Source organism: Artibeus jamaicensis, unplaced genomic scaffold, assembly GCF_021234435.1.
Source record: "Artibeus jamaicensis isolate MK-2021 breed Jamaican fruit bat unplaced genomic scaffold, CSHL_Jam_final contig_399, whole genome shotgun sequence".
NCBI classification, from domain to species: Eukaryota; Metazoa; Chordata; class Mammalia; order Chiroptera; family Phyllostomidae; genus Artibeus; species Artibeus jamaicensis.
In genome coordinates, this window is record NW_026521816.1 from 834,732 (window position 1) to 851,632 (window position 16,901).

General features: G+C 43.9%; 1 protein-coding gene and 1 long non-coding RNA gene across 3 annotated transcripts in view; both read right to left on the bottom strand.

Moving 5' to 3' along the window:
* Positions 1–785: 785 nt before the first annotated feature.
* On the bottom strand, positions 786–6,391 carry LOC128627434 (uncharacterized). The gene is made up of 3 exons (XR_008391620.1): positions 6,042–6,391; positions 5,478–5,548; positions 786–2,288 (listed from the first exon to the last, which is right to left on the bottom strand). It is a non-coding gene; the product is annotated as an uncharacterized LOC128627434 (long non-coding RNA).
* Positions 6,392–11,514: 5,123 nt separating this feature from the next.
* GCC2 (GRIP and coiled-coil domain containing 2) overlaps positions 11,515–16,901 on the bottom strand; it is a 118,399-nt gene continuing 113,012 nt past the window's right edge. For both annotated transcript variants that reach the window (XM_053665255.1, XM_037138348.2), the window contains one exon: positions 11,515–13,004. In XM_053665255.1, the coding sequence (XP_053521230.1) occupies positions 12,934–13,004 (71 nt within the window). In that variant the 3' untranslated portion in view covers positions 11,515–12,933. The remainder of the gene's footprint in view (positions 13,005–16,901) is intronic.

The window sequence follows — 16,901 nt, forward strand, 5'->3', positions numbered from 1 at the left end:
TCCCGGCTTCCGTACCCGATTCCCCGGTGTCCAGTCCTGTGGCTATGGCAGCGGCACAGGATCTGAGAACTTCCTGGCTCCCGTAGCTGGCTCCTCAGGGTCCAGGCTTGTCTCTATGGCAGTGTCACAGGGGCCTTTGGTGTCCCAGCTCCTGCAACTGACCCTTCCGTTGCCCAGGTTGCCCAGGCCGGTAGCTATGGCATCGGCACAAGGGTGTCCCCGCTCCGGTTCCTGACTCCTCTGTCTCCCAGGACCGTCACAGGGGCTTGGAGTGTCCGGCTTCCGTACCTGACTCCCCGGCTCCCAGGCCTGTTGCTCTGGCGGCAGCACAGGGGCCGCGTGAGACCCAGCTCCAGTAGCTGACTCTGCCGCCGTCTGGTGTTTCAGCGTCGGTCACAATCTCTGGTCTTTTAATTTCATAAATGCTGGGTAACCGATGGTTTATTGTGCTGTTTCTCTATATATCTGCCAGGATTTTCACCCATGAGTACAGGAGCTAGTATCAGCTCCATCTTACTCCGTCGCCATCTTCCCAGCATCCTCCTAAGCATGTCATTCTCATCAGCAATTGCATCTAATTTCAAAGATGAGATGACAGGTAGTGTTGCAGGAAAATGAAGCGACCAGACACCAAGGGTTTCTGGAGTACGAGGTTTATTTAACGTGCATGGGCCCAGAGGAGTCAGTGTCCAAATTCTGAGCCCCAAACAAAGGATTCTTGGGGGTTTTATAGTTTACAGGGTCTTCTTGTCTACATAGCAAAGTGGGACACAGAAGCGGTTAGTTCTAGCTATGGGGCAGAAGCAGAGGACAAAGGCTAAATTTGAAGGTCAGTTTTTAACAGCAGGGGTGTTAATCTCAGTCCTAGCTAATGCACTGTTGTCTACTTATCCTAGACAGCCCCATCATTCTCCCTAGGGCACCTGGGGCCTGGGCAAATAAAGATTAAACAGAGGTTTTTCAAACTTTCCCATATCATTCCCCCCTTTTATGCTAAACGGCACTAGTTGCTTGTTTAAGCATAATATATTTTTGTAGGAATAAACAAGTCCCCCCTTTTCCTGGATTTAGAGCATTAATGAGGTTTCTTTCCTCATTATTTTTCTCCTCCTGTGATCTACTATCAGGGAGGGGTTCTGAGGCCTTTTTCTTCTTTTGGACTATTATATGCTTCTTTGTAGAACTACTTACATAGTTCTAACAAAGCAATCAAAGATTTAGAACAAAAAGAATACAGATGGTGTAAAGACCAGGTATTTCTCTCGCTATTATCTATAGTTCTAGTTCTATTATTGCAAAAGAGCAGTCAGAAACTAAGTTTTTTTTAACCTAAAATATTTTCATGTCTTTGCTCTCTACTTGCACTGTCCTAACTCTGAGTACTGTAAATTAGGAAAGAGTACCCATCCATGCTTCAGGTTGCTGGCACCATCAGCTGTATCAGGCAGGATCTCTAGCCAATCCAAAGCTATGCAGCATTCCCTCACGGTCCACTGGCAAGAGTTCTTTTGCACCAAGTTCCAGTCAAAGTCTTTCCCGCTTTCTGCTTTCTAGGCCACGCGGCCAAAGGGGGAATCTCAAAGCTGTGTGGGCCTCTTCTACCAAAGCTGCAGGGGTCCTCACTCTGCCCTAAACTGAGTGGCTCCCTCTTTTACCTGGGTACTTATCTCCTCATGTCTTGGAGCTGATTTTCTCTAAACTTTTATACAGGCCTCTCCCTTCAGGGGCTCTGCTCCTAGTTATATCCCGGGTAAGTGACTTTATTCTCTTAGTTTTAAGCCTGGCCATATTATTCAACACATTTATAAAACTAGCCAAAGGCCACAGATATGTCAAATTACTCCAGAGGTCAGCCGCAAAACTGTTGCTATTGAAAACAGCTCTCAATGGCCTCGCTCTACTCGTCCTTTCCCCCTAGGGGGTGAGGACATCTTAATATTTCTTGGACACCCTGAACTTCGGAATTTATCCCAAATCCTTTCTGGGCCCCCCACTTTGGATGCACCCTGTATTAATATTCCTCTTTTCAGATTTATACTCAAAGGAAAATGGACGAAGGTCTCATCTTGTTTTAACTGCTTCCGGCTGGAAATGGACGCTGTCCTACCTACCCCTGGGTCAGGGGTGCCCTGAAAGGGCGGGGGGGGGGTGCAGCACAGAGGGAGTCCCTTCCTGTAAGGGGAAAGACCTTACAGGGTCCTGGTCAGTTGGCTGTCACCAGGAAGTTGCAAGCTTGGCGTCCAAAGGCTGGCATTACTGGACTGTTGGCATACTGGTCAGGTTGTATTCTGGAGGTGACAGATTAAGCAAGAAATTGGAAGTTCAATTAAATTATAATTATTAATTGACAAAGGCAGGGACTTCAGTAAAGAATGGCTTATCTAGTGGAAGGTGCACAAGGGACGTTATATCTATCCAAGACTCTTGTGGCTTACTATACTTCACTCAGGCTGAGGGGAATACATTAAGATTTATTTCCTTTCAGATTTCTGAGCCCTTTCTGTCCAAGCTATCGAGACAGAAAAGGGAAAATCAGTTCTAAAGTAAAGCCCACAAACTGCCCCAACCTTTTATTAACTTAAGTACTTAGTTCAACCAAACCGTTGATTCTCAGGAGGGCGATGACAAAGATGGGCTCCTTAAGTGAGGCTTATATTGCTACTAATTACTCATAGGCATAGGCAGGTCATAGGCATATGCCCTATGAAAACAGAGGAACATAACACAACAGTCTCCAAACCAGTCTCTGCACCTCTGAGACTGTCTTGTGGGAAGACATTCTATTGCAAAGTCCTTTGCATCTGTAGTACATCTTCAGTAACATTACAAACCTGGTTTTAACTTTTAAATGAAAGCAAACTTTGAAGACAGTTAGCTGCGCCATTCTGATGGCCAATACTGAGCATTGTGATTTTCCTTGAACTACAATTTTTCTCCTCAAGATCACCCTCACTGTTATTACAGGGACTACTTTGGGTCCCGCTTTTGATTTTGACTGTTTGTTTGCATAAACACACCAAGAGCAGCCTGCATCACTTATGATCCTTAAGTCTGCTTTGCTGGAACTCACTCAGGGAACCCTTAGATTGACTTCTCAGTCCGCCCCTCAGGGCACAGAAGCAGAACCACACACCTGCCATCAGGCTTCGCCTGTACCAATTGTTTCACTCAAATCCTTGAGCCTCTATTGTGCCTTCAGGTTCTTTTTTTAACCATCTTTCAGGAAAGAAACCTCTGTTCCTTCCCTGGAAAGCCTGGCATGAACTGCACAACCAACCAAAGTACCAGGCTTTTCTTGTGGGCTTTTGCTAGCTTTAGAGGTCAATCCAAGTTCCTCTGAGCTTTCTGGTAATGACCAGAACCTATATATGCCTCCTTCAGGCGTGACGTTCCAGTCAAAGTCCTAGTTAACAAGTCACTATTAATGACTGGTCTTATCAGATTTATGCAAAGAAACCTTATATCATCACTCACTCTTTCAGAGTGCTAAATTCTGGAGGGTTCAGGTAGGGAGAAAAACACAAAGCTTGAAGGAAAATCCCTTTCCTTCTGATACCCACTAAGATTGCATCTCCATGCCTTATACCTTCTCTTACTAACCCTACATATTTTCTTTCCAAAACTTTCAAATCTCTATTTATTTTTATAATTTCTCACAGACTTTCTGCAATATTCACAAACTTTCTATAGCCTTTTTATTTATCTACATAATTTACTTTTACTCTCTGTTCTTTTTCTATACTGGAAAGGACTCTACTTAAACTCAGTACCTGGCAGCTAAAAGTCCCTAGATTTGCAGGGACATTTTTCACCTTTCTGAAGCTTAGACCTTGCAAACACTCTATAAATCAGATGGTCAGCCTTGGACCTCAGTTTATGACTTTCAAAACTAGAGCTATTCCTATCAGAACCAGTTACATAGAGAACCTGACTGCTGCAGTGTCCACACAGCAGCAGCATACAGCTCATAATCGGAAAAAAAGCCTTAGCCAGTTCTACGATGGTGTCGCCCATGAATGCTCTGTCCTCCAGGTGGTTCACTCACATGGCTCATCTACTTTACCTAAAATAGCAGTATCCTGACTCTGGTTCTGCCTACCTGCAAAGGTCCTAGGACTCTGGTTTAAGGAACCCCGGAAGCCCCCAAGGCCCCTTCTACCTGTGGGTATAGAGGCACCACAAAGCCACCCTCCACCCATTGGGGTGGTTTACTGAGGCTGCAATCACCAGTGGAGGTGGGGCAGAGGTCCCACCCACCTCTGAAGGTGGGGGCCCTGCAGCTCCGTTTTTGGGAGTCAAGGAAGACTGGGTTAGTCTCCCTCCCTGTGAACGACTCCAGATCTCTGGCCAGTACCCCCCACCCTCTGAGGGGAGTGGGAGAGTCTCTGAAGCCCTGTGGCAGTCTGGTCTGGGTCCAAGCCATCTAGGCTGAGGGCTGTAGGCGCCTGTAACCCTGGCTTTTGTCACCTGCCAGTGGGCTCCTTCTTTTTCCTTTCAGAGTAGACATACAGCAAAATCCGAAACACAGTTTCAAAACAACACATAGGTAGAGGCACTCTCTTGTACCAATGGGTTCACTGGTACACAGCACACCTAATTAATCCTTCCTGGGCAGCAAAGATTAAACAGTAGATAACATTTCAAAGAGGTCTGTGGGAGTGTCTGTCAGGAAGAGAGTTGCAGAAACCCTGGGAGACACACCCATCCTCCCCTTGGACCTTTATCATATCAATGAAAGCACTCCTAGCAGAGCAGATTTCACAGGTTTATCGGTAAGTCTTTGTGACGCCAGATTTTCCCTAACTCTTGCAAGGCAAGGGAGCTGCACTTCTCCCCAGCAGGCATTCAGGCCTAAGGTGATCGAAGTCAGAAAGTGCTTCTCCCAGAATACATAGGGACTCAGGGCTTTGTCAAAGCTGGCGGGGGGGGGGGCGGCGAGAGTCCATTGCTCTTTGTTGTAGCCCTCCCGAGTCCTTCCATGAAGGCCTTCCAGGTGATCAAGCCTGGCCCAGGCTGCCCCCCCTCCCCCACGGTGAGGGGGTCCCACCCACCACTGACTTCGGACCAAGCTCTGGGGGCAGGGAGAGGAACCTGAGGCAGCGCCTGCGACCAGGGACAAGCCCCGTCTCCTGCTGTCAGCATTCCAGAGGTGGTCTCTCGCCCTTAGCCCCAAGGGGTAGAGGTACAATTCCTAAAATCAGGCAGAGTGGTCAGCAACATTTCCTTATTCTTGTTTATAAAATTAAATTGAAATATGCCTGTGAAATCTGCTATTCGCTATTCTCGAATGCAATTACAAGAAACAACTTCTATATACATCATAAAGTACAAACAAGAATTAAAATAAGGCATTTTCTGGTTGTTATAACTCAAACTCCTAAATTCCGTCAGTTGAAAAATGATATAAACACATGGGATAGACAAAAGTAACAGGTCTGGTTACATTTCAATTTTGAGAAGAATTAGCACAGACTTACAAAGTTACTTTAAAGATATGCAGCAAGGGCTAGTATCTGAACTCAGGGTGAGACAGTTCAGCATGAAGAATCTGAAAACAAAAAACAAAACTCCTGCTTGGTTAAGTGTTAAATGTCCTGCAGCATTAATTTAGTCCCTTTAAGTTGGTAGGAAAAGTCTCTCTTAGGTGACCACTCCAGGGGTGTTGGTTGTAATTCCACACAGCTTGGAGAAATCTGGATCAGGAGTGTCTATGTGTGGAGATCTGTCACCCGTTGGGGAAGCCTTTTCTGTGATATGGCTTCACTCTCATTGCCTGCAGTTCTAAAGGTCATTCTGAAAAGCAAACAGCATACCCTCTTCTCCAAGTTAAGAGTTAAAGTGGCCAATAAAATTAAACTTGGGGGAAAGGCTCAAGACACTTTTAAAAGTATGTTGAGCCTGTTTTACAATTGCCAGACCAGTTGGATTGTAAGGTCTTTATTGGCAAATATCTTAGAACTCAAAATTCCTCACACCATAAGACGGGGCACTAGAAAACTGACTTCAATGCTACCAGCCCCACCCACTAGCTGAAATCTTACCTGTTGCTAGGAAACAGCTAGTGCAGCACTGCTGCTCTGGTCAGCGTTCTAACTCTCTTTGGTGGTAGCATAGCGGTGAAGTCTGCCCAGGTGTCCTGACACCGCTTCTTTACTCTCATCTCTGTGACTCTACTCCTCTTCTCCCCTCCGGGCCTATTGGAACCCGGAACCCTGGAACCCCTCGCGGCAGCGGGTCACCACCGGGGACACGCATTTGCCGGGGCCCGCCTGGGCACGACGCGGCACAGGGGGGTCCACAGTGCAGCGCGCGAAGTGGAGGGCACTCCCGAAGAAGACGGAGGCCTCGCGCCAGCCGGGAAACCTCCTCCCTTTCTAGGCCCGACAGCGCGACCAGCCGGTGCACCCTGAGGACAGTCAGCCCTGCCCCCAGCGGCACAGGGCCCCTGGCTCCGGCCCACCGACCCTGTCTCCGGGAAGGGGGAGCAGTTGCGCAAGGAGGGGTGGCCCGGCCCTTTGGCAATACCGATTGTCCAGGCTCTTGACCTGAGAAGATAGCTCCCCTCCCGGCCCGCTCCCCACCTGGGTGCCGATTGGGGGAAAGGGAAGGAGGTCGCGCAGCCCGCAGCCCCTGTTGGTGGGCGCGCTTTTCTAATCAAAGGAATTCTTTTCTGAGTTTTGGGTTTACTTATACAGCTGAGTGGGCTCCGAGCTCTGGTATGCGCTTACCCGCGGAGCCCCAAGATAGGGTGCAGACACACAAAGGACAGGGGCACATTCACTCACACTTTCACTCTCAGGCACTCTGAATTTAAACAATCCCTCTCACCTAATTCCCTGTGGCTGGGCTAGAAGCAGCCAAATTCTCCGGCTGTTTGGACTCAAACCAATCAGCCCCCAGTGGTCGGATTCAGTATGAATCTGACCCAGAGCCCTACCCGAGTGAGGGCCAGGCGGTTGGTCTCAGCATGAACCCAACCCAGATTTCTCATTCGAGGTGATTGTTACATCCCGTCCTTGCGAGCAAGAAGGTTGGAGACTGCTGGGTAGTCAGAGGTGTTTTATTGGCCAAAGTTTCAAAGTTTTACCTGCGCAGGGGTGAACTCTCGGGGTGCCTCCGGAGACACACGAGTGCCAAAATGGCTGCAAATGAGAGTCGCACCTGGTGCTTACAGCCTGGGGTTTTTATTGGGGTGAGCAAGCAAGCAAGCAAGCAAATACAGAAGCAGAGGTAGCTGTTAGCAATTGGCTATTTTGAGAGGACACACACACATCTCTGCTTATTACAATGGATACTTTTCTTCAAAGACAAGGCCATGTCTTGAGATAAAAATTTTCCCCTAACGGGTGTCCGTGAGATTACTTCAAGGCCTTGGCTAAACTCCCTGGAACATCTGCCCACGGCCAGGTGTGGTTTTCTACCTAAGTCTAAAAATAAACATCTAGTTTAAGCAAACATCTCGGCTCTTCTCCTCACCCCCTGTGATCAGCCTCTGTCCTGTCTCAGGTCAGGTCCCCGGGGCTCTTACCGATTTGGCGCCCCTGGTCTCAGGTCAGGTCGTAGTCCAAAACCTTCATTTCCTGTCTAGAGTGCAGGCTGGCAGTCATGGGTTCCAATGGGCCGGGGGCCTGAGAAATCTCAGGGCACGTGCAACCCCCGTTTCTCCGGTTGGAACTCCGGCCACTGCTCGCTTATCCAGTCAGAGGCAAGTTGCCCGAATTTGTGAAAGGTCGATTCCTGGCCAACGCACCAAATGTTGCAGGAAAATGAAGCAACCAGACACCAAGGGTTTCTGGAGTACGAGGTTTATTTAATGTGCACGGGCCCAGAGGAGTCAGTGTCCAAATTCTGAGCCCCAAACAAAGGATTCTTGGGGTTTTTATAGTTTACAGGGTCTTCTTGTCTACGTAGCAAAGTGGGATACAGAAGTGGAATGCGAAAGTTAGTTCTAGCTATGGGGCAGAAGCAGAGTACAAAGGCTAAATTCGAAGGTCAGTTTTTAATATCAGGGGTGTTAATCTCAGTCCTAGCTAATGCACTGTTGTTTACTTATCCTAGACAGCCCCATCATTCTCCCTAGGGCGCCTGGGGCCTGGGCAAATAAAGGTTAAACGGAGGTTTTTCAAAGTTTCCCATATCAGTAGAACAAGCCGACATTTTGCAGAAGTCACTGACTTTTCCTTTGGTTAATATTTGACCATCACGGTTTAGAAAGTGGACTGTTACTTTACCTTCCGAGCTACAATGCGCCTGTGCTGACATGCTCAGTTGGCCGGGTTGCCGGTATGCAGCTGCCCCACCAGGCTTGGTGCTCCCGCCCGGCCCCCAGGTTCCCGAAAGGTCGCTGGCTCCCATGCAGGTTCCAAGGAGGAACAGACACAAACAGACTGCACTGCCCAGGGCCACGGAGGAAGTGTGCAGAAGCAGAGCACCCACTACAGCGGCCATACCCCTAGGTCCTGTAATTGCTGGATGAGACGCAGGCCCGCCACACTTGAGTGCTATTTTTTCTTGTTTGAATAAATTTAAAAAAATATTTATTTATTTTCAGAGAGAGGGGAAGGGAAGGAGAGAGGGAGAGAAACATCAGTGTGTGGTTGCCTCTCATGTGTCCCCCACTGGGATCTGGCCTGCAACACCCCCACTGGGATGTACCCTGACTGGGAATCGAACCACGATCCTTTGCTTCACAGGCCCGCACTCAATCCACTGAGCTACACCAGCCAGGGCTGAATAAATTTGTATAATATTGGCATGATTGTTACTTGAAAGTTTGGTGGGACACAACTCTAAATCCATCTGGACTTTGTATTTTCTAGTTGGGAAGATTTTAACAACTGTTTTAACATTTTGTAGTTATAGACCTATTCAAGCTTTTAAATTCTACGAGATCATTGTTGATACATGATATCTACAGATTTAAATTTTAAATATAAAATTTAGTTTATTTCATCTCCAAAGCTCAAACTTAGTAGCATATATTTGTATTATTTTCATATCTTTTCAATAAGAAATGATTGGCATACACCACTGTAAAAGTTTGAGGCATACAGCATGATAGTTTGATTAACAATATATTGTGAAATGATGACCACAATAGGTTCAGCTTTGAAAGGCTGGAGGCGGGGAGCAATAGTAATAATGCAGAAGAGAAACAAATTGTACCAAGAAAGAAAATAGAAATTAAAACAAAAATATGAAGGGGGAGGAAGGAGGTAGTATGGAATAAGAGAAGGGAAGAGCAATATGAGGTTTGAAAAAACTATATTATAAAACCCGGTGCCATATTATGACCAAACTTGAAGGATATGAAATGAATGTTAAACAGTTTTCCAGGAGAGATGATACCATCTTATTGCACCTGTCTCTATTTGCTCTGCTCTGCTGGGCTTAGTAAATTGGGCAGAGGAGCTGTGTAGCATGTAATGTCTGGTGAAGAGCCCTATCAGCTTTTTTTCTTCTTTGTTCTGAGGAAATCTATGCAGCACAAAACTGCTGGGCCTGGTCTGGCCTTAAACCTGTAACCCCACAGCAGGGCACTTGGGTTTGCCTGTCTGGGAAAGGCAAATCTCAGGCATTCAGCTCCTGCTTTCCAGACATGAGGAGCCTGTTGCTGTCTCACAGGAGTTTCAACCTGAAATCTCCCCTGTGCTGCCCTCTCCTTGCAGGTCTGCCAGGTTGGGTCCCTTCAATGTATTTTCCGCTTCTGAGTTTTTGGTTAGCAAAACTGCTGTTCTATTTCCATTTTAGAAGTACGGTCCTTAAAGAAATGCAGATTCCCAGTTGCAGTCCATCTCCAGGCACCTCACAAGTCTGTGTGTACCTGCCTGAGTCTTTCTTGTGCTGCCAGTTTCTCTCTTCCAGAGGTGTTTTTCTCTGGCCATCCATTCACCAGCATCTGTGTCCTTGGCCAGGCAGAACCTTCTGCAATCCCTTCCCGTCTTGTGCACAGCACTGTCAGTTCTGCTGCCACCTTTTGTGCAAGAGGGGCCCCAGGGGGAACATTCCCAGATGGCACCGCCTCCTGAGGACCTGCTGGTCTCAGGAACTCAGGCTCTGTGTCTGACCAGGCTAGCTGAGAAGGGGAAAAAGCCTTTTGTCTCTTGACACCCTGCATTTTAAAGACTTGACCCAGCAATCCCTGTGCGAGGGAGTCAGGCTTTGTTCAAGGTGCATCAGTGTCTGCTATTCAGTTCTCCACTGTCTTTGACCCTTCTCCCTCCAACATTTTGAAAGGGGGTGAAGTTTCCAGGTCTGTACCAGCATAGTGTCTATTTACTTGGGAAGGGGTGTCCAGCCCCCAGAGCTCACACAGGCTGCTATATGAGTAGCTCAGCTGCCCGCACCTTTGCTCACTCCCAGGGCCTTTGTTTAGTTTGGCTCCAGGGTGTAAGAAGGCTGTCAAGCGGGTCCTGATTTCAACTCAGGGGGCCTCTGGCACTTGCAACCAGTGTTCTTCCAATTCCCTTCTTAGGGGTGAGAGGCTGGCTCTGTCAGATTGGGGTAGCCCTGGACTGAGGTCTTTCCAGCCTCCCAGTGATTTCTGGCCAGACCCTATTACAGTTGGGCCTACCTGTACTTGTATTGTGGTAGGGCAAAAGATCCTAGAGAGAGGCAGGGGTAGAGAGGATTGAAGCAATTATATTTCCTCACCACATTCAGTGTTCTAGTCACACAAAACTAATTTTAAGTAGTAATTTGAAGGTTACAACTTGATATATTTCCCATGAAGTCTACGTTTTGAATGCAGGTAGAAAAAATGTTCTTTACACATAAATAACCAAATGATTAACACTCGTGGGTGAAAATCTGCTCAAAGATACCTGCTCAAAGTATCAGGTTGGTTTCCTTGTTGTGTATTTATTTTAAAGCAATAGCAGATATTCAGATACCAAATCAATATAGAATAGCTTCCTTATACAGTATGAGTACCTTTTTGTGTGCTGTGCCAGTCACCCAATACCAAAATTGTGTCTTTATGGAAAACATCACACTACTCAATATTACTATATATTTCCAGCTATGTAATCGACTAATGATTGTGTTTAAAAGGACACAAGGCACTGTGGGCCTTTAGCAAGCCTTAGCTTTGCTAGTATGTAATTTGGTTACACTTCTGACAAAGCTTCTTTAAAAGAATGTAATTTTCAAAGTTACGCTGTTATCTTATACTTACACTGTTTGGAATGTAAAGCTCATTGTATACCAGAGATGCCTTGCATCACAGACAGGCTGAAACCTGAGGTGCCCAAAGAAAAGCTAAGCAATGCTTGCAGTAGAAGTTGTGGAAGCCACTTGTCAGATATGGCAGGCACCATGATCCTAAAGGTCCATCTCTGTTCTCTCAAACACCTGATACTCTAGGTCCCAAATGTCTAAAGATGTTAGTAAAGGACTTTATACTTCCAATTAATGAACTAATTTAAAACTTCAAAGACACAGTGTCTAAAAGAAAGAGTAAGCATAAAAATATAATATAAACATATTTAATGGAAGTATTAAAATAATTACATTTCCTTTCATTGCTGAAACCATGAAAGAATATTTCTTTTGTAATCAAAGTCATACAGAAAGGTATTTTTGTCACTACATTAATAAGTAGAAACTATTTCAAAACAAGTTTATAGACTTCGAAAAGGCCTAGATTTAAAGAGAAAGTAAAATTGATTTAAATGCTATTACAGTTTCATTGTATGTTCTGGCATACTTATATCAACAATTTAAACAGTAAAAAATTATACTTTTAAAGTCAGCTTTGAAACAGATATATTTTCTTTAATACATTCACTAGTTAGGTCTGTTCTAAAAGAGGGGGAAGGACAGATATATATTTTTTAAAGAATAAACTCAACCCATCAGCAGCAAATGTTAAATTAAATTGGAAGCTGATGTTCTGGGTAACCAAAGTATAGTTAATTCACCAGCTGAGACTGAAAATTAGAATATAAATGGGAAAGCCTAAGAGAGACCTTCATAGAACATATTATGTGGTACTTTAACAAATAAATATTAAAAATATAACTCTATGATTTAAGACACAATTTTGTTGTAGTCAATCATATATATTCAGAGACATTGAAGGCAAGTCATACCACTATCTAGAGTTATTCACAAGAACTGTTGAAATGTAGCATTGATCTCTAAGATGTCTCTAAAATCCCTTCTAGTGAAAAATTTACAGAATGACATTATCTGCTGAAACATGGGAACCACAATGTCACAGTTAGTAACAGGACTCTAACAATACAATGAGTTTTGAGATAACTTACTTTTAGAGAGGAAAAATCAGTTCATTTTAAAGTAACTACATAAATTGTATTTTAACTTGTTCTCATAATTAGTTGTATCTTATATTTTTCCTTATAGTCGCTTAATAAACATACCAACTTTACCAATAAAATTTTCCTTCATGTTCTAATTAACAATTTTTAAATAATTTACAACTAAGAACAATCTGCAAGTCTGACTTTGCTATAAATATTGTTACAACATTATTTTAAAAGCCTAAATTCCAGTTGATAACGGCACAAAAATTTAGTCTAATGTCAAAATTCACAGTACTGCCCAGAAACAAGCAGGTCCTGAGGTTCCGGAGAAGGAAGTGCTCATTCTTGGTTTATCACCTGGCAGCATGTGTGGGGATCAGTCAAGGTCTGTGGACTGGAATCAATAGTGCAGCTGTTGTATTTCTGCTTCAAGCTGAGACTTTTTAAATATAGGGGTGGACAAAAATAGGCTTACAGTTTTGAGTATGCAAAACACAGAATTTACTCTTATTTATTTGTATGACACAACTATAAATCTACTTATGTACAAATACATGTAGATGTGGGTTATTACACACTTTTTAATGAAAGAATAACAGCAATATATGTGAATCCTTTTTGCCAAATGGGTTCTATTTGATTAATAAATGATGTTCTTTCCATCAATTTACCGAAGTCCAGACCAACTATGTAGATAGGATGCCCATCCAGAAGAACGGGAACCATTTTCATCCTCACCTTTAGGGAGTAAAAAAAAAAGTATTAATCTTCTCATACCAAACTTTGATGCTATGAATCTTTCTGTTCTTTGATTTTCAGTATTTATTGTCTTTATTACATAATTCCAAAATAAAGTCTCCAGCACAATTAAGTCTTATCGAAAATAAAAGGAACTTTTTATATTCTTTTAGAACAGAAGCCTTTATATAACTTAGAATCTAAAGCCAAAAGGTTTATGGTAAGTCTCAAAACTAAACCAAAACAATCCAAAACAACTATGTTTTAACCATTTAAAAATCAGGTTTATTGAAGTAAATTTACTTGAAGTTCAACCTTTTCAGTTGTACCACCACCACCCCATGTCAAAGTTCTCTCATGACCTTTTTTAGCTAGCATCCTCACTGCTACTTCACAACCACTGATGTGTTTTCTAACCTTATAGTGTTTTCCCCAGAAATTCACATAAATAGCATTACATTGCATATAGTCTTTCTGAGTCTTATAGCCTTCTTTCACTTGCAAAATGCCTTCAAAAACCATCCTTGTAACTTCCGCCAAGATGGAGGCGTAGGTGGAAGCAATGCACCTTCTCGCACAACTCGGTTTAAAAACAACAAAATTTTAGCAACAAAAATGCAGCCAAACCACAGAAAAACTGAACTATACGGAAGCCTGACAACAACGAACCCTTCAGCCAAACCGGTAAGAGGGGCAGAGCTAGCAGCAGAACGGGGTCAGGTGGGAAAGATCCAATGGAACAACCTGGGCGTGTGACCCAGGCGTGCCAGAAGCTGTGGGCGGATCCCAGATGTGGAGAAGCAGGCGGACCCACTGAGGGCTGATAGAGGTCACACATTCCCACACAGATAAACCAGTGAAGGAGCTAGCAGTGCAACGGAACACGCAGGCCCCAGTGGCAGGAAGCAGCAGAGGGAACGGCCATTGTCCCTCTCTGACCACACCCCCACATTCAGCATCACAAACCAGTGACCTATGTGGCCCGCCCTGGTGAACAGCTAAGGCTCCGCTCCTCATACCTAACAGGCATGAACAGATCAAAACATGGCTCAAGAACAACTCAGAGCCCCAGAGCCGATAAATCTAAGCAATGAAGAAATAGCCAAACTTCCAGATGCACAGTTCAAAACACTGGTGATCAGAATGCTCACAGAACTGGTTGATTTTAGTCACAAATGAGAGGAACATATGAAGGCTAAACTAATTGAAATGAAGGGAAATACACAGGAAACCAATAATAAAGGAAAGGAAACTGGGACTCAAATCAAAGGAGTGGACCAGAAGGAGTAAAAAAATGACCAAACAGAAAAGATGAAGAAACAAGAATTCAAAAAAATGAGGAGAGGCTTAGGAACCTCCAGGACATCTTTAAACGTTCCAACATCTGAATTATAGGGGTACCAGAAGGGGAAGAGGACAGCCACAAGTGGAAACCTTATTTGAACAAAAAATAAAGGAGAAGAACTTCCCCAATCTGGCAAAGGAAATAGACTTCCAGGAAATCCAGGAAGCTCAGAGAGTCCCAAAGAAGTTGAACCCAAGAAGGAACACACCAAAGCACATCATCATTACATTAGCCAAGATTAAAATGAAGGAGAGAATCCTAGAAGCAGCAAGAGATAAAGGGACAGTCACCTTCAAAGGAGTTCCCATCAGACTGTCAGCAGATTTCTTAAAAGAAACCTTACAGGCAAGAAGGGGCTGGAAAGAAGTATTCCAAGTCATGAAATCCAAAGACCTACATCCAAGATTGATCTATCCAGCAAAGCTTTCATTTAGAATGGAAGGGCAGATAAAGTGCTTCTCAGATAAGATCAAATTCAAGAAGTTCATCATCATCAAGCCCTTATATGAAATGTTAAAGCAACTTACCTAAGAAAAAGAAGATAAAAAAGATGAACAGTGAAAGGACAGCAAACTAACATTTATTAAGAACCACACCTAAAACAAAAGCAAACTAAGAGGACAGCTAGATCAGGAGCAGAACCATAGAAATGAAGATCACATGGAGGGTTAGGACCAGGGGAGTGGGAGGAGGAGAAGGGGGGAGAAGGTACAGAAAATAAGATGGTAGGTAGAAAACAGATAGGGGGGAGGGCAAGAATAGTATGGGAAACATAGAATCTAAAGAACTTGAGACACTTGGTCATAAACTAAAGGGGGGATTGGTGGGGGGAGTGTTATGCACGGTGGAGGGGAATGAAGGGGGGGAATAGAACAACTGTAATGGCATAATTAATAAAATATATTAAAAAATAAGAACCATCCTTGTTGCATATATTTGTAGTTCACTCTTTTTTATGGCTGAGTAGTATTTAATTGTATGCCTATACCAGTTGTTTTGTCATTTACCATTTATGAGCTGATTCTAGTTTTTAGCCATTTAAAATAAAGCTTCTATAAATATCTGTGCACGTTTTAAAAAAATTTGAGAATTCACATACCATAAAATTCACCCCTATAAATATCTAATTCAGGTTTTTAGTATGTTCATGAGGTTTGTGTAAATGGTTTTTTTGTGTGTGTAGACATAGGTTTTCATTTCTTTTGGATAAAATACCTTAGAACAGGACTGTTGTACAGTAAATATATGTTTAACTTTATTCAAAAAAGATGACAGTTTTCCAACATGGTTGTATCATTTTTTTATTGAATGTTCCATTTTCTCTTGTAATCTTTCTTATGATCAACACAAATCCTATGTTAAAGTTTAGAAAAATTCTGAGCCTCCAAGAAAATTTCAGAAAAGGTCACCTTTATTGTTTTCTTCTTAATATGATTTGTATATTAATATGTAAAATTTGAAAGTTTCACAACCTTACAAAAAAGTGGGCATACTTTTCATTAAATTTCCCCACTAGTCCCCTCCCCTCCAAAAGCAACCATTATTATATTTAGTATGTAGCCCTCCATAAACCTGTGTTTTTAGACATATATGTACAGTTGGGTCTCATTTAGAGAAGCATTTTTAAAATTTTAAATGAAACTCTACAATTTACAAACCAATTTCCTTCTTTTTTTCTGTTCATTAACTGGTTTTATCCATGCATTAGTTATAAACTGCTATATGATAAATTGCTACAACCTTATCAGCTTAAAACAGCTTAAACACATTTATGATCTTAGTTTCTGTGAGGCATAAGACCAAGAATGGCTTAGGTGGGTCCTCTGTCTCAGGGTGTGTCAAAAATCTATAATCAGGATTGAGAAGAGGTTGGCGAGGTAGGTGGGAGCAGAGCCCAGTTCTTCCTGTGCTCAGCTAGAATACCTAGCTAATCATCTGAGGAACAGAGTGAATCCCAGCTTATATGAAATCTGGGGGCCAAAATTGCAGAGGACATTGAAAAACAGATGGTAAGGAGACTGTGCTGTAATGGTACGGTCCCTGGATTCTGCACGGGGACCAGGGCCACAGCAGCCCAGCCCAGCACCTACCGCAGGATACAGGGAGGAGGGTTAGATCACCAACTCCCTTCCCTACCAGAGCAGGAAGGGCAGCCTGGCACCAGAAGGGACCTAGATGCTGGAAGTTGCTATGGGGAGAATAGAGATGAAGTGGGAAACATACAAAGGTGGTACGTATCCGCTGGGACTGTGGATGCTGGCACCAGAAAAATTGAGGTGCTGGGTGACACCTGAAGAATGGGGGAGTTCAGCAGTGTTGGACAGTGACTTGAATAGTCTCTGGACTGGTTGGGAGGTTGGGCTGTGTGAAAAGCTGTGTGCTTGTTAAGCAGCTGCTTTATAAGGAACTCTCCAGCAGTGGCTGGCTCACCATCCCCAGGGTGATTTCAGTTGCCCATGCACAGAAACTGTGAGTGGCCTAGTATAGAACCTCACCGCCTGGCTTCTCTCATGCTGTGTGCAACTAAGTGGCTGATTCAAGCCTGGCAGCTC